Source organism: Myotis daubentonii, chromosome 3, assembly GCF_963259705.1.
Source record: "Myotis daubentonii chromosome 3, mMyoDau2.1, whole genome shotgun sequence".
Classification (NCBI taxonomy): domain Eukaryota; kingdom Metazoa; phylum Chordata; class Mammalia; order Chiroptera; family Vespertilionidae; genus Myotis; species Myotis daubentonii.
Genome location: NC_081842.1, coordinates 116,101,200 through 116,123,165, shown reverse-complemented (window position 1 = coordinate 116,123,165; position 21,966 = coordinate 116,101,200). Strand labels below are relative to the sequence as shown.

The following is a 21,966-nucleotide window of genomic DNA, read 5'->3' as shown; positions in this document are numbered from 1 at the left end:
AGAGAAGGGAGTGAGGGAGAGAAAGACACTGAGGTGGAAGAGAAACATCAATCCGCTGCCTCTCATATGCACCCTGACCAAGGATAGAACCCACACCCTAGTTATGTTGCCCTAATTGGGAATGGAACCCACAACCTTTCAGTATATGGGACAACACTCCAACCAACTGAACCATCTGGCCAGGGCGATATTTTAAGTTGTTTAAGTTAGAAAGTTGATGCTACAAGTACTGAAGAAAACTTTTTTAACAACACCCACTGTCCCAAAACAGGAACAAATCTATTTTGATTTTGGCCTATTTCCCTTAAGATCTTGCTCATAAAATATACTCAAAATTCCAAACATAAAATGATTGACTTTTGATTTATTCATTCAACACGTAACCTATGAATACCTACTCCATGTCAGTCACTGAAGATGAGACAATGATCAAGATTTAGGCCTGCCTTCAGAGATGCTTACATCCCACTTGTATTATGTCTTTCAACTAATATTAATCCTATAAGACTGCTAAACATTATAAGGTAGTTTCTACAAAGCATTTATAATATTCTATGACTTAAATATTAGACATTTAGATTCTTCTCAGGGTTTTATAGGTGTACAATGCAGTGTGCAGATGATGTCTTATTGAGTTGTACACCTGAAACCTGTATCCCAATAAATTCAATTTAAAAAAATCTGCCCTGGCCAATATTGCTCAGTGGTTAGAGTGTTGACCCATGCACTGAAGGGTTGCAGATTCGATCCCCAAGCTCTGTTTGGGGCCAACTGCGAGAAGCAACCAATCGATGTCTCTCTCACATCAAAGTTTCTCTCTTTCTCCCTCCTTCTTTCCCTCCCTCCCTTCCACTCACTCTAAATGTCAATGGGTAAAAATCCTTGGTTGAGGATTAACAAAAAAAATTTAAAAATAAAAAAATTTTAAACATCTAGAATAAATACAAAATATTGAATTAAAAACCTCAGTTAAGTCAACTATACTATGGGACTTACGGTAAGGAAACGATTAAGATCCGGAAAGTCAAAAACATTGGCAATTTCAGACAAGGTATTTAAAGCCATTTCTCTCTGGTGAGCCATATCTTGTTTGCGCATCTCAGTATTCTGGCATGGAGTACTAGGAAGTACTGCAATCTGACTGGAGTGGAGGGATTCCACCAAAAACTAGAGCAAAATGATTTGTTAGTTTTCACACAAGGAAAAAAATTTAACTAATACTTTTCAAGGTAACATAACAGAAAGTACCAGACAATGTTCTAAACATATTACCTGAATTAATATTCATTTAATTGTTATAACAACCTTAGTGGAACAGATTATGTGTAATCTCCCTTTTACAGGTAAATAACCAGGCTTACATAAGAAACTTGAATATCTTACACCAATAGAGGACAAAGCCAATATTTTAATATACCTTAACTTTTCTGCTTCAACCTTTTCACAAAATACCTTTTCCATAATATCAAAGCATAAAAAAAAGTTTATCATCACTAAAAGGAAGGCTAAAAGAGGCATCTCTTAATAGATTAATAATAGAGTATGATAATCCAATATATTATTATAAAATGATTTTTCCTCTCTACATCTTTAGTCCAAGATACTAAAATATAAAACTGGCAAGATTTAGATCCTCTTAAATAAACTGAATATATCATTTTAAAAACAGTATCTTTTAAGGTAAGAAAAATAAAACATATATATATATATTCTTTTAACACTTGCAAAGCACTGCTATTTCCTATAGTCAAGACCAATGCTGACTCTCACCTGACAGATGGGTTTTTTATACTGGCTGAAAAAGTTTTGCAGTTTAACACTTTTAGCTGCAACCAGGGCTCTAATTTCTGTGTATGCTGCTCCAGAGACAGATGCTGACTTGGATAGTAAACAATGCAGTAAGTGCAAAAGTGCAAAAGGTACCAAATCTCCTTTTGCTGCCCTAAAATTAAAAATAAAAAAGTTATCATCAATGTCTCAAAAATAAATGGAAATCCACAAATAAATACATGCTGATGTCACATTTCTTTCTATAATACCACAACTCTCATATCACCATTTCAAACACCAGGCAAATAAAAATGACCAAAATAAGGAAGAATAATGCTGCCAAATATACCTTCCAATATCCCCTGTTGTAAGAATCAAGGTATCCTTCAGCTCATTATTTCTTGATATTTGAGCATGTGTATATGCTTCCTTCATTCTTAAGACAAAAAGCTAGAATAATAAAATTAATTAATTAAAATTTTTAAGGCCAGGTTTATGAAAACACAAAAGTTTAAAAATAAAAATTATCAAACCTCTTTTATAAATCCATCTTCAGAGTCCAAGGATTCCAATATATGCTTGATATTTCCACTAAAAGCCACTCTAACATCCTTGTCTGGATCTTCCATTAAATTTAATAAAGTTCCAAGAACTGTTTTTACATCTGTTTCATCTTCTCTAAAATCAAGATGCTTACAAAGATGACACAAATTATCTATGAAAGCTAAAAAGCAAGAGCATATTAACCCCTAACTTAGTACATTAAATATCAAGAGTTTTATTGTAAAAAATATGGTCAATAAATAATATGCTTCTTAGAATTTTAAGTTGCCTTATCCTGTTAATATTTAGTATTTGAATTTGAAGAGCACATCAAATTGTGGAAGATTAAAATGAACTTATTTTAAATATCTTTATACTTAATAAAAGTTATAAGTAATTGAAATCTAAAATAAACTCTAGAAATTTTTAAGTTGTAAAATTGCTAGTCACTTATGATTTTATGTTACCAAGAGAGACATAAAAGTACATTTCACTAATCTGAAGAACTGTGAACTCAAGGCAATCATCGCCTTACTGTTAATCTTACATTAAAATATTTAGGTAAGAGATGAACCGAAGGACTTGTATGCACGCATATAAGCAAGACACTGGGGGGAGGAGGGGGAGGGCATGTGCGGGGGGGTGGGGGGTGGGGGGGTAGGGAAGGCCGGGGGAAGGTCAATGGGGAAAAAAAGGAGACATATGTACTACTATTTGTAATACTTTAAACAATAAGATAAAACTTAAAAAAATTAAGAAGTCAGAGAAACTACCTATCACATACTGTTTTGAAAACTTGACAAGTTACAAATTAGAATCCAAATCAATAGGTCTTCTAAGTATTTGTATAAATCTTATGCTCCCAACAAACTCATACACCATTACCATTGGAAAGTGGTCAAGAAGACACAATCTATAGCCTCAATTGGGCATTTCTAACTATTTGAAGTTCTGAAGGGTCAAGGTAGTGGCATGGAGCAAATTAAGAAGGTCCTGGTATCTCCAAAGAAACTCACTACATTGAACCAAAACATCAGGTATGCCCCATTATGCTGTCATATTACAAGAGCATTTTAAAATCCAAATATTACTTCCCTTGTTAGTTCTATGATACAGTCATCCCATTTATAAATAACTAGAGGCCCAGTGCATGAAATTCATGCACGGGGGGTGGGGGGCCTGCACCCTCTCCAATCTGGGACATCCCTCACAATCCAGGACTGCTGGCTCCCAACCGCTTGCCTGCCTGCCAGATTGTCCCTAACTGCTTCTGCCTGCAAGCCTGATCACACCCTAATCACTCCCCTGCCACCCTGATCGACGCCTAACTGCTCCCCTCAAGGCCTGATTGCCCCTAACTGCTCCCCTGCCAGCTCAATTGCCCCTAACTGCCCTCCCCTGCCAGCCCAATTGCCCCTAACTGCCCTTCCCTGCAGGCCTAATTGCCCCCAACTGCCCTCCCCTGCTGGCCATCTTGTGGTAGCCATCTTGTGTGTTGGGGTGATGGTCAATTTGCATATTGCTCTTTTATTAAATAGGATCAATGCTTGAACAAGTCTGAACCTATCAAGCAAGTCTAATTTTTTAAGGCTTCAGGCTAATTTTATCACTGATTTTAAAAACAGAGGTTAAATGTATTTTAAAATATTAAATAACAAATCACTCACCAAGTTTCACTAGACTAGGTACTTTTTCTTTCAGTAGAAAAAGGAATGGCTTGAAAACAGAAGCTCTTAGTCGAGAAGATAAACATTCATGTTGAGAAGTGACTTTTAAGCTCTTACAGAAGTCAATATGTCCATGTTCAGAAAAAGGTTCTATTAAAGAACTTGTCAAATAAAACATGCCATGAAGTGTACAGACAAGTTGACCAAGTATAGAGGCAAATTCTTTCTTGACAATATCAGAATCATCTTTAACTTTATCTCTGGGGGCAAAAAAAAAAAAAAAGGTACTAAACCTTTTTGCTTAATTGTGTAGTCTAAATAGTCTTACTTAATTTGGGACAAAAATACTAGTAAGACAAAGCCTCGAAGAAAAAACATTTAAATTCTAAAACAAAAAGCAACATTTGTTCTATTAATATCAGCAATTAACATACATTTACAAATGTGATCTTTCCAAACAAGTTATATATTCAAATTAAAATAGGAATACATACATAAGAATCTTGGGAACTGTGTGATAAGAATTCTGCTTCTGAAATAATATAAAAAATCCATTAACACAACTAATTCTGATTACTTCATGGGAGCTCTGCAGGGCCCAGCTGTAAACTGCTATTCTCCATTCAAGGAATATTCTTCTTGGAAACAGAGTTAGAAGAAACACACATCGTGACTGAGCCTGTGGTGCTGAAAAATTAAGTCTATTATATAAGATTTCTAAGTGTTAATTTTATATAAGTATATATATACATATATATGTATACACACATATTCATTCTTTGTTAAAAAGTAAAATAACATCTAAAATACATATATTTAATTAAAAGCTCATTTTCCAAAATTAAAACATGTTCATAGAAAAAAGTCTATGTACAATATTACTATATAATAAGAGAAATGCAAATAGAAAAGCACAGCCATCAGATAACAAAAGTTTGCTTTTACATAGTTACCTCTTAGACAATGACATTTTTTTTTTTTTTTTTTTTAGATAGCAAAAATTTTTAAGTGAGGATGGGAACTCCCATAATTCTGCTATCAAGACTGTAAATTAGAAAGACATGTTCAGACAACATTGTGGCATTATAGATTTGAGGATGTGCAAATCCTACACATTTTAATTCTTTACATGTCTAACTCATTTTGAATCATTAAAAATGTACCTCCTCTTTTAATTACTGAAAAAATAGAAATAAGTGTTAACAGTCCCATATAGAAATGAGTTAAACCAAGACAGATCACACACAGAATTTTGTGACCACTTACAGAAGCTATCTGAAGTCCTCTGGCTTAATGTTAGAAGATTAGTGGCAAATGTGGTCAATTTTAAAGAGCCATCATCAGAATGGGAATAAATCCATGGAAGTGAGAGCATTCCACATAAATCTTCCAGAATATGATCTTCAAATGAAGTTTTTACTACAGAAACACATAACAGGTGATTAATTATCTTTTCCTTAATTGTATTCACCTGTGTCTTTTTATCAATTAAAAACAGATGCTACAGTCCTGGCAGGGTGGCTCAGTTGATTGGAGCCTCATCCCATAAAGCAAAAGGTTGTGGGTTTGATTCCCAGTCAGGACACATACTTGGCTTGTGCGTTTAGTCCCAGGTTGGGGCACGTACAGGAGACAACTGATAGATGTTTTTTCCTCTCACATCGATGTTTGTTTCTTTCTCTCTCTCTCCCCCTCCCTCTCTCTCTAAAAATCAACTTAAAAAAACCAAACACACACACACACACACACACACACAAAGCCAGACATTCTAAACATCAAGTGGAATTAGAACAAATGTTCAGTTAACAGCTGTTCTTAACAGATATAATGCTCTAAGGCCTGTGAATCCCTCAAAAATTAAATGTAACTTCATTAAAATATACATCTATGTATTTTTAAAGATCATAGCATTCTTCAGATTCTCAAAAAAAATTTTATATATATTTTATTGATTTTTTACAGAGAGGAAGGGAGAGGGATAGAGAGCCAGAAACATGGATGAGAGAGAAACATCGATCAGCTGCCTCCTGCACACTCCCTACTGGATATGTGCCCACAACCAAGGTACATGCCCTTGACCAGAATCAAACCTGGGACCCTTGAGTCCGCAGGCCGACGCTCTATCCACTGAGCCAAACCGGCTAGGGCTCTCAAAAAAATTTTAAAGTTATAATTTCTATTGACTGAAAACGTATAATAAATCAATATATTACACAAATAAATTTCACAACTGGAAATTACTGACAAGCTTAACAAAACTGAAATCAAGAAAACTTCCGGTTATTCCAAACACTTGTTCATTTACACCTTAGGCAAAAGAGATTTCTATACTGATTATCTCTGAAGGTTATTTTGAATTACTACTTATTTGTACTCACCTTGAATATAAATCAAAACATCATATATTTTCATCACTTTATCAATAACTGCTTCCAGATCAGGTTTCTGAACACATTCCAACAAACTCCTACAGCTCTTAAGCACTTTTGTGTAAAAATCCAAAGACATCCAAGTAATTACTACTGAAGTTTTCTTCTTACACTTCTGGTGACAGTCTTTGAAATTATGGCTGCAGTTAATACATTTTTTAAGACATGGATTAAAATGAATTGTTAGTCAAAACTAATAATATAGTAACCCAAAAGAAATTGTATGAAACTAACATATAATTTTAAACCAATTCAAAGTAAATATGTAAATCAATTAATATTTAATTATTTTAATTTTAATCTCTTTATGTCTTTCTAAGCACTCTAAGGATTTGGTAAAGAAAATTAATCTAGGATATTTTAATCTGGCATCACCAGGCTTAAAATTGACCAAAGATATACCTTCATAATTATTAATTAAATCTTTTCTTAGGGGAGACTTTGGCCTAATTAGTTATTCCTTCAAGTTATCCCAAATTCTAAATTAAAGGTAACATTAATTAATATAGTTTCTGTAAAATTTCTTCCAGCCCGGGTGGCATGGCTCAGGGGTTGAGCATCAACCTATGAACCTAGAGGTCACCATTTGATTCCCGGTCAGGGCACATGCCCAGGTTGTGGGCTTGATCCCCAGTGTGGGGCATGCAGAAGGCAGCAAATCAATGATTCTCTCACATCATTGATGTTTCTATCTCTCTCTCCCTCTCTGAAATCAATAAAAATATATTTTAAAAAAGAAAAAATAATAAAAAAATAAAATCTCTTCCATAACTTTGTATTGGCTAGTTAAAAGAGTAAATCAGACCAGAAGGGTCAGAGTGATGTAGATTACTGCATAGGGAATATAAGCAATACAGTGGGGCCTTGGCTTACGAGTTTAATTCGTTCCGTGACGGAGCTCGTAACTCAAATTACTCATATGTCAAATCTTAAAGTGAAGGAGTGAGACACGTGATGCTGGGCTGATGTTGTGGCATTCACTGTGACGTTCGCTGCGCCAACTAGCGGTGGGGATCTGAAGCTGGCTCATAACCCGAATTTTAGCTTGCAACTCAAAGCAAAAGATCAGCTGATAAACTGATTAGTCAGGACACTCGTAAGTCAAGGCCCCACTGTAATATCATAATAACTATGTTATCAGAGAGACCCATTCTGTAAAGTACATGATTTTCTAACTACTATGCTGTCCATCCAAAACTAATACAGAATAATATTGAATATAAACTGTAATTGGAAAAAAAAAGATTAAATCAGGATATACAGAACAAATGATAATGTAAAAAATTAACAATGTGCAACTGAAAAAAAGACTAAATCTCAGAGAGACAGCTAGCTTATTATTTCTTCTGGTAGAATAATTAACCTATATTAAAAATACTGAACTGAAAATATACCTCTGAGGAGTTCTAAATTCCTACTCTTACTATCAAAGGCAAATGTTCTTTTAACTTAATGTTTGACTAAAAGAACAGTGGCTTTTGAGTTGCATAAAAATGTATTCTGCTACTTTCTAAACATGTATGCCCAGGAAAGTTAGTTTAGACTTGAAACAAAAAAAAGCCTCAATTTCACCAACCCTTAATAATAGCATTTACCTCACAGAATTGTTGTAAAAATTAAATAAGTTATAAATAGTACTTATCACAGTACTTCGCATTTAGCAAGTACTCAATAAAAAACAAATTTCTACTTCACTGAAAAGCTTGTGTTTTCAGGTCACAGAAATCAATTGAATGAGGTCTCCTAATAAATTCAAATTTATTACAGGAAACCCACCCAGAAAATACAAGTTGCTTTACCAGTCCATGTTTTGAGGAGAACAATAAACAGTACACAGAGCAGTCAGTTGTAAGACAACAGCAATTCCTTCTAACGTCTCAGTAACAGGATTCTTTAGACTACTGCAGTCAAGGAGGGTCTGAAGGGATTCAGCTTTCTGTTTCAGTGCACTCCATAATATGCTCTTTTTGTTCATATCCACATGATTGATTCTGTAATTATAACCACAGAATATATTCATATTTAATGTAAATTTGGTTCAAATATGAAAAATATGTAAAACAAAAGATAACATGCAATGTCAACTACTGAAATGTATCCTAAAATTTAAAACACTCACTTATATGTGGAATCTAATGAACAAAATAAACTGACAAACAAATAGATCCAGAGACATGGAAGCATGGAACAGACTGAGGATCCTCAGAGGGAAGGGGGGGAGGGCAAGAGCAAGAGAAGGGAAGAGATCAACGAAAGAACTTATATGCATATATGCATAACCCATGGACACAGACAATAGTGGGGTAAAGGCCTGGGGAGGGGATGGAAGTGGGGAGGAGGGGGATTAATGGGAGTAAAAAAAAGGACATCTGTAATACAACAATAAAGATAAATTTAAAAAATAAATAAATAAAAGATTCAGAACAATTTCCAGGGCTGTTTGAAATATAGGAATTCTTTGCCACAAGACAAAAAGAATTATTTGTTCACATTTTTTAAAATTGCTATTAGATGTATAGTCTCAGATACTTTTCATATATTAAAAAGTTAAACTAAATAGGCAGGTAAGACTTAAAAATATTTTAAATAACCATATTCAGCCATGAAATTTTCATACTAACACTATTAAAATATTTTAAGCATTCCTTTGACTACCTTTAGAAAGAAACAATGTTCTTTGTGTATTTAAGTTGAAGCATTAACTAAAGGCAATTTTTAAGAGTAAATAACGTTTTACTAAATGATTAAATAAAAAATGAATGAAGGTCATACTCCTCAGTCTGTTTTGTTGCTCTTTTAGAAGAGTTCAGAGATGAGCTGAGTCGACGCCTTTTAGGTGATATTCCATCACTATTACTGCTGAGATTTTCCTGTTGAATTCGAACTTCCTCAATAATTTCCATACTTTCCATTTTTAAGGCTGCATAAAGTGGGCCCAACAAATACTGAGGAAGCAAAAAGAACTTCAAAAATTATCTCTTAGAAAATGTTTATATTCATAGACAGCAAATATGCATTAGGTATTGGTTATAAGTTTTCTAATAAGGTAAACTATTTTTGGAGTCTCATCAGGCAAAACAAAGACCTAAGTTAATCTATTATTCACAGTCTATATATATCAGTAGTTCTTTATCTATAACTATGTTTCTATAGTCTTTTTTTTTTTTTTAATATGGAACGCTTCACAAATTTGTCATCCTTGCGCAGGGGCCATACTAATTTTCTCTGTATCCAATTTTAGTATATGTGCTGCCGAAGCAAGCACTGATTCTATAGTCTTAAAAGGCATGACAAATCCTCCTACACCTTGTTTATCTCTCTATCAAAATGCCACAAAAAAAATTTCTATAAGGGAACTACTAACTTCTTTCATACTACAAATTCAGAAAGTCATTTAATCAAGTTACTGCATATCTATTTCATTATACTGCCTATCTCCCATAGTCCAAACAGGAAAAGAGGGATAATTTAGCATGACTAGTACTATGCACCCATAGGTTTTCTAAGTTATTGATTAGATAAAATCTGTTACTGCTCAAAGTTTATGTAATAAGTTGTTCACTGGCCCCCTTTTAATTAATAATGCCACAAACATGCATACACTTCACAAATTCTACTTTAAAACAGCTGAATTTGGCCTGGCCAGTGGCACAGTGGTTGAGCATAAACCCATGAACCAGGAGGTCACAGTTTAATTCCCGTGCCCAGGTTTCAGGAATCAATCCCCAATAGGAGGTATGCAGGAGGCAGCTGATCAATGATTCTCTCTCATCATTGATGTTTCTATCTCTCTCTCCCTCTCCCTTCCTCTTTTTGAAATCAATAAAAACATATTTTTTAAAAAAAACATTTGACTTTGGAGGTTTGTTACCAAGTAAGTGAACAAATTCTTCTAAAATCAAAGTAAAAATCTATTATAGGAAGCCAAAGTAGATCATGAAAATCATTTCATTCTAAATGTACATTATTAAAAATTTGTATTTTTGCCCTAACCAGTTTGGCTCAGTGGATAGAGCGTCGGCCCTCAGACTGAAGGGCATGTACCTTGTACCTCAATTATAGGCTAGATCCCCAGCCCTGGTCAGGGCTCAGGTGGGAGGCAACCAATCGATGTCTCTCTCTCACATCGATGTTTCTATCTCTCCCCTCCCTTCCACTCTCTAAAAATCAATGGGGAAAAAATATCCTCAGGTGAAGATTAACAAAAGAAAAAAAAATTGTATTTCCTCATTATTTTATCCTGCATATATGCATATACAAATTATAAAAAAAAAAATACATACCTAACAAGTAACCTTTAAAATTACTTACCTCTGCATCTACCTGAATTCCAAGCACATCTACGAGAGCTCTGCAAATATTTTTCACATAAACCTTCCTAACTTGTAAAGCAGATTCATACCCAGCAGGCACATATTTAAGGAAATATTGCAGTAAATGGCAAAAAGCTCCTTTTAGCAAATCAGACTTAAGCCACATAAGCACACCATTTTCAAACATGACACAGAGTTTTTCCAGCAGCATATTTAAATAGACAGGTTCAATATTTCTATAAGCTTCTGCTTCAAAGGGGAATAGTGTCTTTATCAGCTTTGATAATGGATCTTCATAGAGTTTCAACTGGTCAGCATCCATTTCTACAAGGTGTTTTAATAATTCCAAAAATGAACTGAAAAAAGTGCTAGCCAGTTGTGCTGGAAGTCCTCCAAGCTCAAAGAGTTCAGTTAAAAGGCTAATTGACAAGGATTTAATTTTTGGACTACCATACTCCAGCAGAACACATCCTATCCGCCAAAGTAAGAGTTCTTGTCTTCTAAAAAACACAATTGCAATAATACGAATAAGAACTGTTAATAAAGTGACTTCAATAAATTCTAAATTTTGCATGTTCGTAAACTTTAAAGGAGCTGATTGTAAATATCCCACATGTTCATCTAATTGACTTAAAAATCGGCTAAGTACCACTGGCCATTCCACAAAGTGTCCCATTGCATTTCTTCTGTGGAGGTAAACCAAGTCTTCAAAAAGATGTAATAATTCCTTTGTCAGTACTCCAAAAATAGCAGGACTCTTGGTTTTAAAAAGAAACAATAATGAACAGATGACTTCACAGATTTTCTTGTGTAACATATGACAGGATGGAGTTGCTGCAATCCGCAGAAGTCTTCTTATGATCCAATTACTAAAGTCTTTGAAATAAACAAACAAAAAAGATATTTACTAATTAAATTAAATGCCTGATAGTTTATTTTTAAAGTACAAACTTCACTAACAAAATAGTCTAAAACATTCTCTATACAATGCAAATATAATAATTTAGAATACCAATTTTGATGTCAAACAGACAAGGTCCTAGCTTTCCACTTACTAGCTGTGTGAACTTTCAATTTATCTGAATCTCTAACTTCATCTATGAAAAGGGAATAATGACACCTACTTTACGTGTTACTGTGAGGACCAAGTAAGATAATGCATGTGAAATTCTCAGCATAGTGCCTGAAGTTAAATAAATGCTCAATAAATAGCAGTTATAGTTATTAATACCCCTTCAACAAGTATTTATTGAGTGGCAACTTTGTCCCAAGTGCACAAGAACAAATCAGTCCTAGTCCTGTCCTCATAAATCCTTTAATACAGTTTCTGAAACTTTTTGACTAAAGCTGAGATACACTTTATATTATGACCCAGTACACATAGGCATATTTAAATGTATGAAACAAAAGTTTCATGAAACAGTATTTATTCTTATTATATGCAGTGTACTATGTTTCTAGTCTATTATATTTTATCTTCATAACCGAAACTATTATGGGTCATGATCTATTATTTAAAAAACAGTGTGGCAAAGAATACAGAAATACAGGTATTTATAATATAATTTAAAAACCACTACGATAGAAGAAATGCAGAACACTCTGTATTAAGAAATCATTAAGAAGGAGCAACTAAACCAGTCCTAATCCAGGCAATCAGGAATAGTGGTCAGAAAGGCTTTTTGGAAGACATGCTATAAAGTTGAGTCTTGAGATTCAAGCAAAAATATTTAAAATACTGTGCATAGTACATAAAAATAAGAGATGTTTGCTTTACATCTCTTTAGGAGCAAGCCAATAAAAGGACAAGTAGTGGGGAAAATAAGGATAAAGTCTAGAAAAAATTTCAACATCTAGAACAGGTGTCAGCAAATTCATTTTTTATTGAATTTATTGGGATGACATTGGTTAATAAAAGTATATAGATTTCAGGTGTACAATCCTGTAATACATCATTATATATTAGTTCACCACCCAAAGTCAAGTCTCCTTCCATCACCATTTATCCCCCCTATATCCTCTTCTAACGCACACCACCTCCCTTTCCCTCTGGTAATCACCATAATGTTGTCTGTCAATGAGGACTTTTTTGTGTTTTTTTGTTTTGTTTTTTGTGATTTCGAGGCTGGGTAAAAAAGGTGAAGGGATTGAGAAAAACAAAAATTCAGCAAGCTTATTCTTTTGGGTTTTGTTTTTTTTTTTAATCCTCAACCTAGGATATGTTTTTTATTGATTTTAGAGAGAGAAAAAGGAAGGGAGAAAGAGAATCATCAATGTGAGAGAGAAACACTCATCAGCTGCCCCCCCATCCCACCCCATCCCACCCTATCTCACCCCATCTCACCCTACCCCTGTATGCACCCTAACCGGGGATTGAAACCCCAATCTAGGTGTGTGCCCTAACCAGGAATCGAACCCACAACCTTTTGGTATATGGGATGAAGCTCTACCCAACCGAGCCACCTGGACAGGGTCCAAAGTCATTCTTAAAGAACCAGATAGGTTTAAGGGCCATGTGGTCTCCAAGTGAACTACTCAGGGTTCTCAATGTTGTCTTTTCAGTAGTTACAAACAATCAACACTAATAAAAGAGAAAAATGGTAATTGGCGTACGACGATACCCTTTTCATTGGCTAATCAGGGCTATATGCAAATTAACCGCCAACTATGATTGGCAGTTAACTGCCAACTAAGATTGGCAGTTAACTGCCAACAAGATGGCGGTTAATTTGCATATGTAGGCACAATGCAGGGAGGCGAAAGGGAAAGCAGGAAGAAGCCCCCTGCCACTGACAGTGATCAGAAACCCAGGGGGGAGCTAAGAGCTGGGGGGCAGGGCAAAGGCGGCCCTGGGGCGTCAGGCCTGTGCAAGGGGCCGATCCTGCGATTGGAGGGTGATGGGGGTCAACGCCTGAGGGTTCCCAGTATGTGAGAGGGGGCAGGCTGGGCTGAGGGACACTCCCCCCACACACACACCGAGTGCACGAATTTCGTGCACCGGGCCCCTAGTAAGTAAATGAATGAGCATGGCTGTGTTACAATAAATAGTGTTTACTCTTTATAAAAACAGGCAGCCTAATCTTCTAGATTAGGCTATTGTTTACTAATGCCTAATCTAGAAGAAAGATTACCAAAACCAGAAAAAAAGAAAACAGCTAAAGTATTCAATAGCAAATAAACAAATTTAATTACTTCTGTTCCATTGTGGGTATCTAGTTCATAAAAAATTAAAACAATAAGGATGCAGAAAATAAAATTAACCATTACCATTTTACTTCCTCAATTTATAACAAATGTGACTAAAATATATCTGTCAATATATATATATTATATTTCAGAGAGAAGAAGGTAGCTTTCAAAAAACCAATTGCAAATGAATGTACAAAGAGCAAGACTTACCAATACAACAGCCTTTGGCCTCATTTTGCTCATGGCTTCCATTCACATTTACAAACATAAGAGGGGAGGACTTCATGATATGCTGGATGAAATCAAGCAACATCACAGAGGTTGGCTGAGAGTCAGTTTTCTTTACAAGCTCTAGAGCAACTAAAAATACAAGATTCATTTTAAAGAGTTGTGACAAGTTAAACAACAGTATTTTGTTAAAAAAACTAGACTTTGGTGACCATAATTATAGTGCTCATGGTAAATTAATGGGGCTAACCATTACAATCCTACCTAATTTTGAATGTTTAATAACCATGCTCATTTATCTATTATACATCCATTCATCAAATATGTACTACAGGCCCATAAAATACGCCTGGCACTGTGCTAAAATCTGAAGATAAAAAAAAAAAATCATATTCAGGTGACACAAATAAACTAATAATTGTAATATAATATTTAATTACAGTAATGCAGCATAAAGAAAACAAGTGTGTGGGAAGATGCTGTGAAGGCATCTTGATTCCTGGATGGTGAAGAGTTAGTAAAGCACAAGGGGGGTGGACTAGCGGTTTAAACATATCTTGCAAATATTCAGTAGTTTTTTTGTTATTTTTCAGCAAATAATTTTACTGATTGAAAAAAGGGTAAATAACTGTCACAAACCATAAAATCTGTGCCAAATTTGGAATTAAATTTATAAACCATGAGCCAAATGGCACTCTATATTACCCCTCCAATGTAATTTTAATAGATATATCAGATATGACACCATTCTTGCCAAGTTTCTAATTTGTCTTTTTTTTTTTTAATGTTTTTATTGATTTTGGGAGAGAGAGGAAAGGAAAAGAATAGAGAGATAGAAATATCAATGAGAAAGAAACTGCCTCCTGCATGCCCCCTAATGGCGATGGAACCCCAAATCCATGCATGTGTTGTGGCCAGGAATGGAACCAGTTAATCTTGTTTCTAAGGTTGATGCTAAACCACTGAGAAACACTGGCTGGGCTGTAATTTGTCTTTTAGATTGCCCCAGATAGAAAAAACAAACAGGAGTTGATTCAACAACTTACAAAGTTACCAGTTTTATGGCATTTGCTGTTTTTCAACCACTGGCACAAGACCTAGCTAAAAGAAGTCCACATAATCGGAACTGACCAAATATTTTTTATCTATAATAATATCTTATATCAAAGAACTCACTGTAAGCAACAGAAAATATAGATAACAAATAGGAAAACAGATTTCTTTTAAGAGCCTAATTGATATTATATAACAAATACTGTAAATAACTTGCTTGAAAATAGTTAACTATCATAAATACTAATTCCATAAAACTACATGGAGAAAAATGCTTGCAAAACATTGTATATATGGAAAAGAAAACAATTTGTAAAGTTTATAAAAGAAATAGTTATTTCTTACCAACATTTACATCTGTGAGTATTCTGTCAATAAACTGACATAGAATTTGTCTTGGCTTCTGCACAACTGTATTATATTCCTCTGCACTGGCACTAAAATACAAATAAAAAGTTTTTAAACCATTAAATGGAGTCACAATTTCACTTGTAAAAAATTCTCTAAAGTTGAACTTATCAAATTTGTTTAACTTTAATGTTGACATTCACAATATTCTTCTGTTTAAAAATGAAAGGACAATCTAACTTAACAAGGAAAAAAAGAACATGCTAAATGACACCACAGGCATCTAATTTGCAAAACCTAAATTTCCCTGCCCAATATAGTAGCCAGTAGTCACATGTAGTAGGAATTCAGCACTGGAAATGTGGTTAGTCCAAATTGAGATGCACTATAAATATAAAATACACATTGGATTTTGAATGTATGGTACAAAAGTTAGTATAATATCTCATTGATAATTTTACGTTAATTATTGAATGTTATCTGGATATATTACTGAGTTAAATAAAATAATTTCATTTACTTCCTTACTTTTTATAATGTGGCAACTAGATCATTAAAATTACATATGTGTTTGACCTGATAGATATATCAGGCTAATTTTTAAGTTTATAATTTTGCATGACCTGCAAATCCTATATAATAAAAGAGAAACATGCAAATTAACTGTCCCTCTGCTACGCTCAAGCCACGCCCACCAGCCAATCAGGAGTGAGTATGCAAATTAACCCAACTAAGATGGCAGTGGCCACCAAGCTGGAGTGAGCAGGGGGATTGGGTTGCCCCTGGCAATGGAGGAAGCCAAGCTTCCCGCCTGCCTGACCCGCTTCCCTGACCCGCTTCGGCTCCGCTCAAGGCTACAAAGTTTCAATTATAGAAGATAAATAAATCCCAGAAAAAAAAGGAGAGGCTGGGAGCTTGGGTCACCAGAGGGCATGGCCAGCCTGAAAACAGCCATCAGCCCCTCACCAGGCTGGCCAGGCACCCCAGCGGGACACCCTCACCCTGAAGGGGCTGTGGGCAGCCTGAAAACGACCCTCAGCCCCTCACTCAGGCTGGCCACACCCCCATGGGGTGAGGGTCCCCACTGGGGGGCTTGGCCAGCCTGCAAACAGCCATCAGCCCCTCACCCAAGCTGGCCAGGCACCAAAGCGGGACCCCCCCCCCCCCCACCCACCCACCATGAAGGGACTGTGGCCAGCCTGCAAACAGTCATCAGCCACTCACTCAGGCTGGCCAGGCACCCCAGTGGGACCCCCACCCTGATCCGGGACACCCTTCAGGGCAAACCAGTCGGCCCCCACCCGTGCACCAGGCCTCTATCCTATATAGTAAAAGGGTAATATGCAAACTGACCCTAAGAGTCCAGAGATGGAGATGGTGAAGATGCCTTGCCATAATAGCAGTCAGCAGCTGTGCGTCGCTGCAGGTTGCCCAGGAACAAACCAGAGACGGTCGGACCTGCATTGCCACTGTTTGCCCACCATCCAGAACTAGCATATCATTGCTGGCAAATACACATAAGGAACTGTTGGACATTGAAATTGGGACTCAAAGAACTGTTGGTCCAGAAAGAAACTTACTACAGACTGATTCATTTGGTTCTCAGCATAACCACTATTGCCTGTCTCATTTTTGTTCTCACTTTTCAAGAATTACTAAGGAAAAGAAACAGGGGAGATGCAGGAGGCCGCCCATTGTCTTCACTAGCAGAGAAGTACAAACAAGGATCCCGGAACACTGGTGAACCTTGAACCAATGGCAAGGGCCAGAGTTATGCACCAATTGTCCTCACAATGGGGGCTCAAGCTATTTCCTGATCAAATATTCTCAGAGTAAATCCTTCTAATATTTAATGACCTTTAAGATAGTCTGTCTGCTACTGCTATTGCCTGCCTGACTAAGGGCTTTATGTGTATCCAAAGTTGACATAAACAAATAAAAATTAACACATATATTTTACTTATATACATATGTCTTAAATGTTATGAAGGTTATGGCCTCTAAGGAGGGCAAAATAAAGTAACAAAATATTTCTTAAAATCCAAAAGCAGGATTTTAAGACGGAATAAAGCAAACAAGAGCCCCTAGCCACCTGCATTTTAATTAGGCTGGAGGTGGGGTGGCATCTGCACCTTGTGAATCAGACTTATAAGTTTACTAAATTTACTTGCTTTGCTTTTTTAATAAAAATGCCTACTTAAATTACTTAATAAATTAGCTTTTTAAAATATAATCAAGGTCTCATATAAATTAAGGTATATGAGAAGCCAATATTTCTATAAACAATTTAATCCTATATATGCACCCCTATGTTCATAGCAGCACAATTCACCATAGCTAAGATCTGGAAACAGTCTAAGTGCCCATCAGTAGATGAATGGATTAGAAAACTTTGGTACATCTACACAATGGAATACTATGCTGCTGTAAAAAAGAAGGAACTCTTACCATTTGCAACAGCATGGATGGAACTGGAAAGCATTATGCTAAGTGAAATAAGTCAGTCAATGAAGGAAAAATACCACATGATCTCACTCATTTATGGATAATAAAGACCATTATAAACTTATGAACAAACATAGATACAGAGGCAGAGCTGCCTCGAACAAACTTTCAAACTACAGCGGGAAGGCTGGGGAGGGTTGGGAGGCAGGAGGGGAGGGGTAAGAGATCAACCGAAGGACTTGTATGCATTCATATAAGCATAACCAATGGACATAAGACACTGGGGGTAGGAGAGGCCAGGGGATTGTCAAGGGCGGGGGGGGGGGGGGGGAAGGAGACATATGTAATACTCTTTGTAATACTTTAAGCAATAAAACCATAAAAAAATAATTAATTAATTAATTTAAAAAACAAAACAAAAAAGAAAACAATTTAATCCTAGTAAAGTTTTCTAAATTACTGACGGCTTCCCATAATCCCTCTGTATATGCAATTAAGCAGAAGGGGATACTCTTTACAAATACAATTCTAAATTTAATAAAAAGAAATTTTTAAATTTTAAAATCTCTTCCACTAATATTTACAGGGTAATCTAAAGATTGTTGTTAAAATACCAAATCTGACTATAATAATAGTCACCATGAAGGGAAGTCGTTTAATGTGACATGGCCTGGCAATATCAGCCAGCATCAAAAAACAGCCATGTTTGTTACATTTGTTGCTTGGTGTAAAAGAAAGACAAAGATTTTTTTAAATTGAAATTCTCTAAGTGTGGCCTGGAAATTGCTCTGGAAGGAAATAAAAAGAGGTTTCCTTCAAACATCTGGAAAACTATAATTGAAAATCAATATATTAGGCCTCAAAAATAAAAGTAAATAATTTGTATTTTTGCCTCCCTAAACAAAGCTTATGTAAAGTTACTCAAAAACTAATTGCAAAAACTTAATTAATGTCATTTACTGTCCATAACCTAGGACAAGTAAAGTTAAAAAATAGACCTTACTTCAGATTAATTTAAATTGGCTAATTGAAATAACTGAATATTCAAGAAAACTTAATTGTACTGTGCAGGAACCTGTTCCTGAAGTATTAACTAAATTTTTTATTGATGGTTCAAAAATTGTTTAATATGCAATGAATCCAGAGCAGCCATATTTCTAAACAGAAAAATTGAAATTAAAAGCTATCAATGCTGCATTGTAAAATTTCCAAAATCCTCCTAATATTTAAATCAAAAAAGGGGGGATAGTGGAAAAATATCCTGTAAGAAAATTACATCAAACCTTAATTGCTTTAAATTTTTATTTTGAAAATTATTTTTCACTTGTAATGCTAATAACAAGACACCCATAAAAATACACATGGTGTCAAAATAAGCCAAAGGAAAATCGTTTGGGCAAAAATTAAAAGGATCCCAAGTCTAATTTATAAAAATGATTCCTTTATTAACCTTTGGTCGAGAATATGTTTGTATATTTCCAGAAATCTCCTCCAAGCCCATGTAGATTCCTGCAACAACAGATCCCAGAGAGGAACTGACCGGACTGTTCCAGCCACAAAATAAACAGTGGCCCTTGAAGACAAGAAGAGAAACAGTCCTGAAATTAAGATGGTGAAGACACCTTGCCATACTAGCAGTCAGCAGCTGTGCATCGCTGCAGGTTGCCCAGGAACAAACCAGAGAAGGTTGGACCTGCATTGCCACCGTTTGTCCACCATCCAGAACTGATATATCATTGCTGACATGTACACATAAGGAACTGTTGGACATTGAAATTGGGACTCAAATAACTGTTGGCCCAGAAAGAAAGTTACTGCAAACTGATTCCTTTAATGCCTGACAGCAATTTAAAGAGACTTGCTAGAACTCTGTCCTTTCCATTGAATTTCAAAAATCTTAAAACATACATTCTTGTTAAATTTAAATAATCCATAAGGGTGATATGCAGGAAACCAATTCCAGCATGTACAGCAAGGCTGAATCATCTGGAGTGGCTGAAGGGCATTTCCCCAAACCTGAAAAGGGATAATTGCTTGCTGCCAGATAGCATCTTAATCTACATGTTACTGCCTCCTACTGGCAAAACACCTGAACAGCCGGAGGCATTTCCTCAAATCTGACAAAGGACTGTGTATATGAAACCCTGCCCTTTGAAGTGTATATCTCTACCTTGCCTCAGGACAATTTGTGTTAATAAAAAGTATGGGGTCCTGAAACGAGGAGAGCTTAGTTTCTTTCTTTTTTTCTTTAAATAATTTTTATATCTTGAAGTATTACAAAGAGTATTACATATGTCTCCTTTTTCCCCCTTGACATTCCCCCGGCCCCTACCCCTTAGTGTCTTGTGTCCATTGGTTATTCTTATATGCATGCATATAAGTCCTTCGGTTGATCTCTTAAACTCCCCCCACCCCACCCCCCACCCCGCAAACCCTCCCCAGGCTTCCCACTGTAGTTTGACAGTCTGTTCAATGCTGCTCTGCCTCTGCATCTAGCCCTGTTCATCAGTCTATACTGGTCCCCATTATCTGTCCCAACCTTACTGGAGCCGTCCCAACCTCACCAGGGCCGTCTTGACCTCACCGGGGCCGACCCGACCTCACTGGGGCCATCCCTACCTCACCGGGGCTATCCCTACCTCACCAGGGCCGTTTCAACCTCACCGGGGCCATCTCGACCTTGCCGGTGCCGTACATCGCCAGGGTCGTTTCGGCGTCACCGGGGCCATCCCAACCTCACCAGGGCCATTTCGGCCTCACCAGGGCCGTTTCAACCGGTGAGGTCGGTATGGCCCTGGTGAGGTTGAAACGGCCCCGGTGAGGTTAAAATGGCCCCGGTGAGATTGAAACGGCCCCAGTGAGGTTGGGACAGCCCCGGTGAGGTGAAACGGTCCCGGTGAGGTTGGGACGGCCCCGGTGAAGCTGGGACGGCCCCGGTGAGGCCGAAACGGCCCCGGTGAAGTGGGAATGGCCCCGGGGAGGTTGAGAGCTTAGTTTCTTAAGCTAGGCTCCTCTGACCCCCAAATGCCTTTCAAAATTATGCTTCGTCTCTGGACTCTTTAAGTTACACATAGCCCTTTCTCCAGATTGCTGAACCCTTCTAGATGCTGGAACAAGAACCCCGGCAAGATCCCCTGCTTCAAGGAACTCAGATTAGTTGCTGGAGAGAAGACAGGAAGGCACACAAATAATTGTAACCAAGTGTCATATACAACCGAAGTAGGAAATAATTAACTCTGTCTAGAGGAAGGCTGTGTAAATAATTAGCTCAGTCCACCACTTCTGACAAAACAGCTCAGGATGTATTGGTAAACTGGTCATTTATATATTCCATAAAAGTAACAATTTATAACTTCTATATCACTGTAAAATGCACATATATTTTCCCCGTTATTATCTCAAATAATGCTAAAAGAAGAAGTAAGATTGTTTTCTTTATTATTTAACCACAAAGTCCAATCCTAACTGATTGCATAAAGGACGCATGGTGTATAGTGCTTAAGTGCTATTAAATAATTGGTCCTGGCACACAGTGACTAGTCAAAAAGACATTTGTTGAATGAATGAATGAATGAATGAATGATTTATAAGAATCTTCTTGGATTATGTGGTTCCTTAATTTTTAATATATAACCTTCTGGACCTATGGAGTTTGGGGTTATTCCCTGCCAGTAGACCATGGGAAACTGTTTTGTTTCTGCATGTAACCACTGCAGCATCTAGAACTGTGTCTTGCTTAACACCAACAAACAACTACTAAGTTGCTGAATTTAACAAATGTTTACAAAGTAGAGGCCCGGGGTATGGTATCCCTTGGCCTGGCCTGTGGGGATCAGGCTGAACCCAGCTCTCTGACATCACCCAAGGGGTCCTGGATTGCGAGGGCGCAGGCCAGGCTGAGGGACCCCACCAGTGCACAATCGGGGCCAGGGAAGGACCACAGGAGGGCTCCAGGGCATGCCCAGCCCATCTTGCCCAGTC

The 21,966-nt window shown here is 36.6% G+C and overlaps 1 protein-coding gene and 1 pseudogene across 6 annotated transcripts in view; both read right to left on the bottom strand.

Moving 5' to 3' along the window:
• The window catches only part of ATR (ATR serine/threonine kinase), a 186,760-nt gene that overhangs the window by 156,091 nt on the left and 8,703 nt on the right, over positions 1-21,966 (bottom strand). For 2 of the 6 annotated variants that reach the window (XM_059688266.1, XM_059688271.1), the window contains exons 2-14: positions 15,538-15,629; positions 14,122-14,271; positions 10,721-11,598; positions 9,182-9,354; positions 8,209-8,400; positions 6,359-6,549; positions 5,247-5,399; positions 4,475-4,667; positions 3,981-4,240; positions 2,304-2,494; positions 2,120-2,220; positions 1,771-1,942; positions 997-1,167 (exon numbers count right to left, since the gene is read on the bottom strand). In XM_059688266.1, coding sequence (XP_059544249.1) covers positions 997-1,167; positions 1,771-1,942; positions 2,120-2,220; positions 2,304-2,494; positions 3,981-4,240; positions 4,475-4,667; positions 5,247-5,399; positions 6,359-6,549; positions 8,209-8,400; positions 9,182-9,354; positions 10,721-11,598; positions 14,122-14,271; positions 15,538-15,629 — 2,917 coding nt within the window. Of the gene's footprint in view, positions 1-996; positions 1,168-1,770; positions 1,943-2,119; positions 2,221-2,303; positions 2,495-3,980; positions 4,241-4,474; positions 4,668-5,246; positions 5,400-6,358; positions 6,550-8,208; positions 8,401-9,181; positions 9,355-10,720; positions 11,599-14,121; positions 14,272-15,537; positions 15,630-21,966 lie in introns of those variants that run through there. The other 4 variants (XM_059688270.1, XM_059688268.1, XM_059688267.1 and 1 more) reach the window with 4 other exon arrangements.
• Positions 9,576-9,674, bottom strand: LOC132232088 (U6 spliceosomal RNA; annotated as a pseudogene).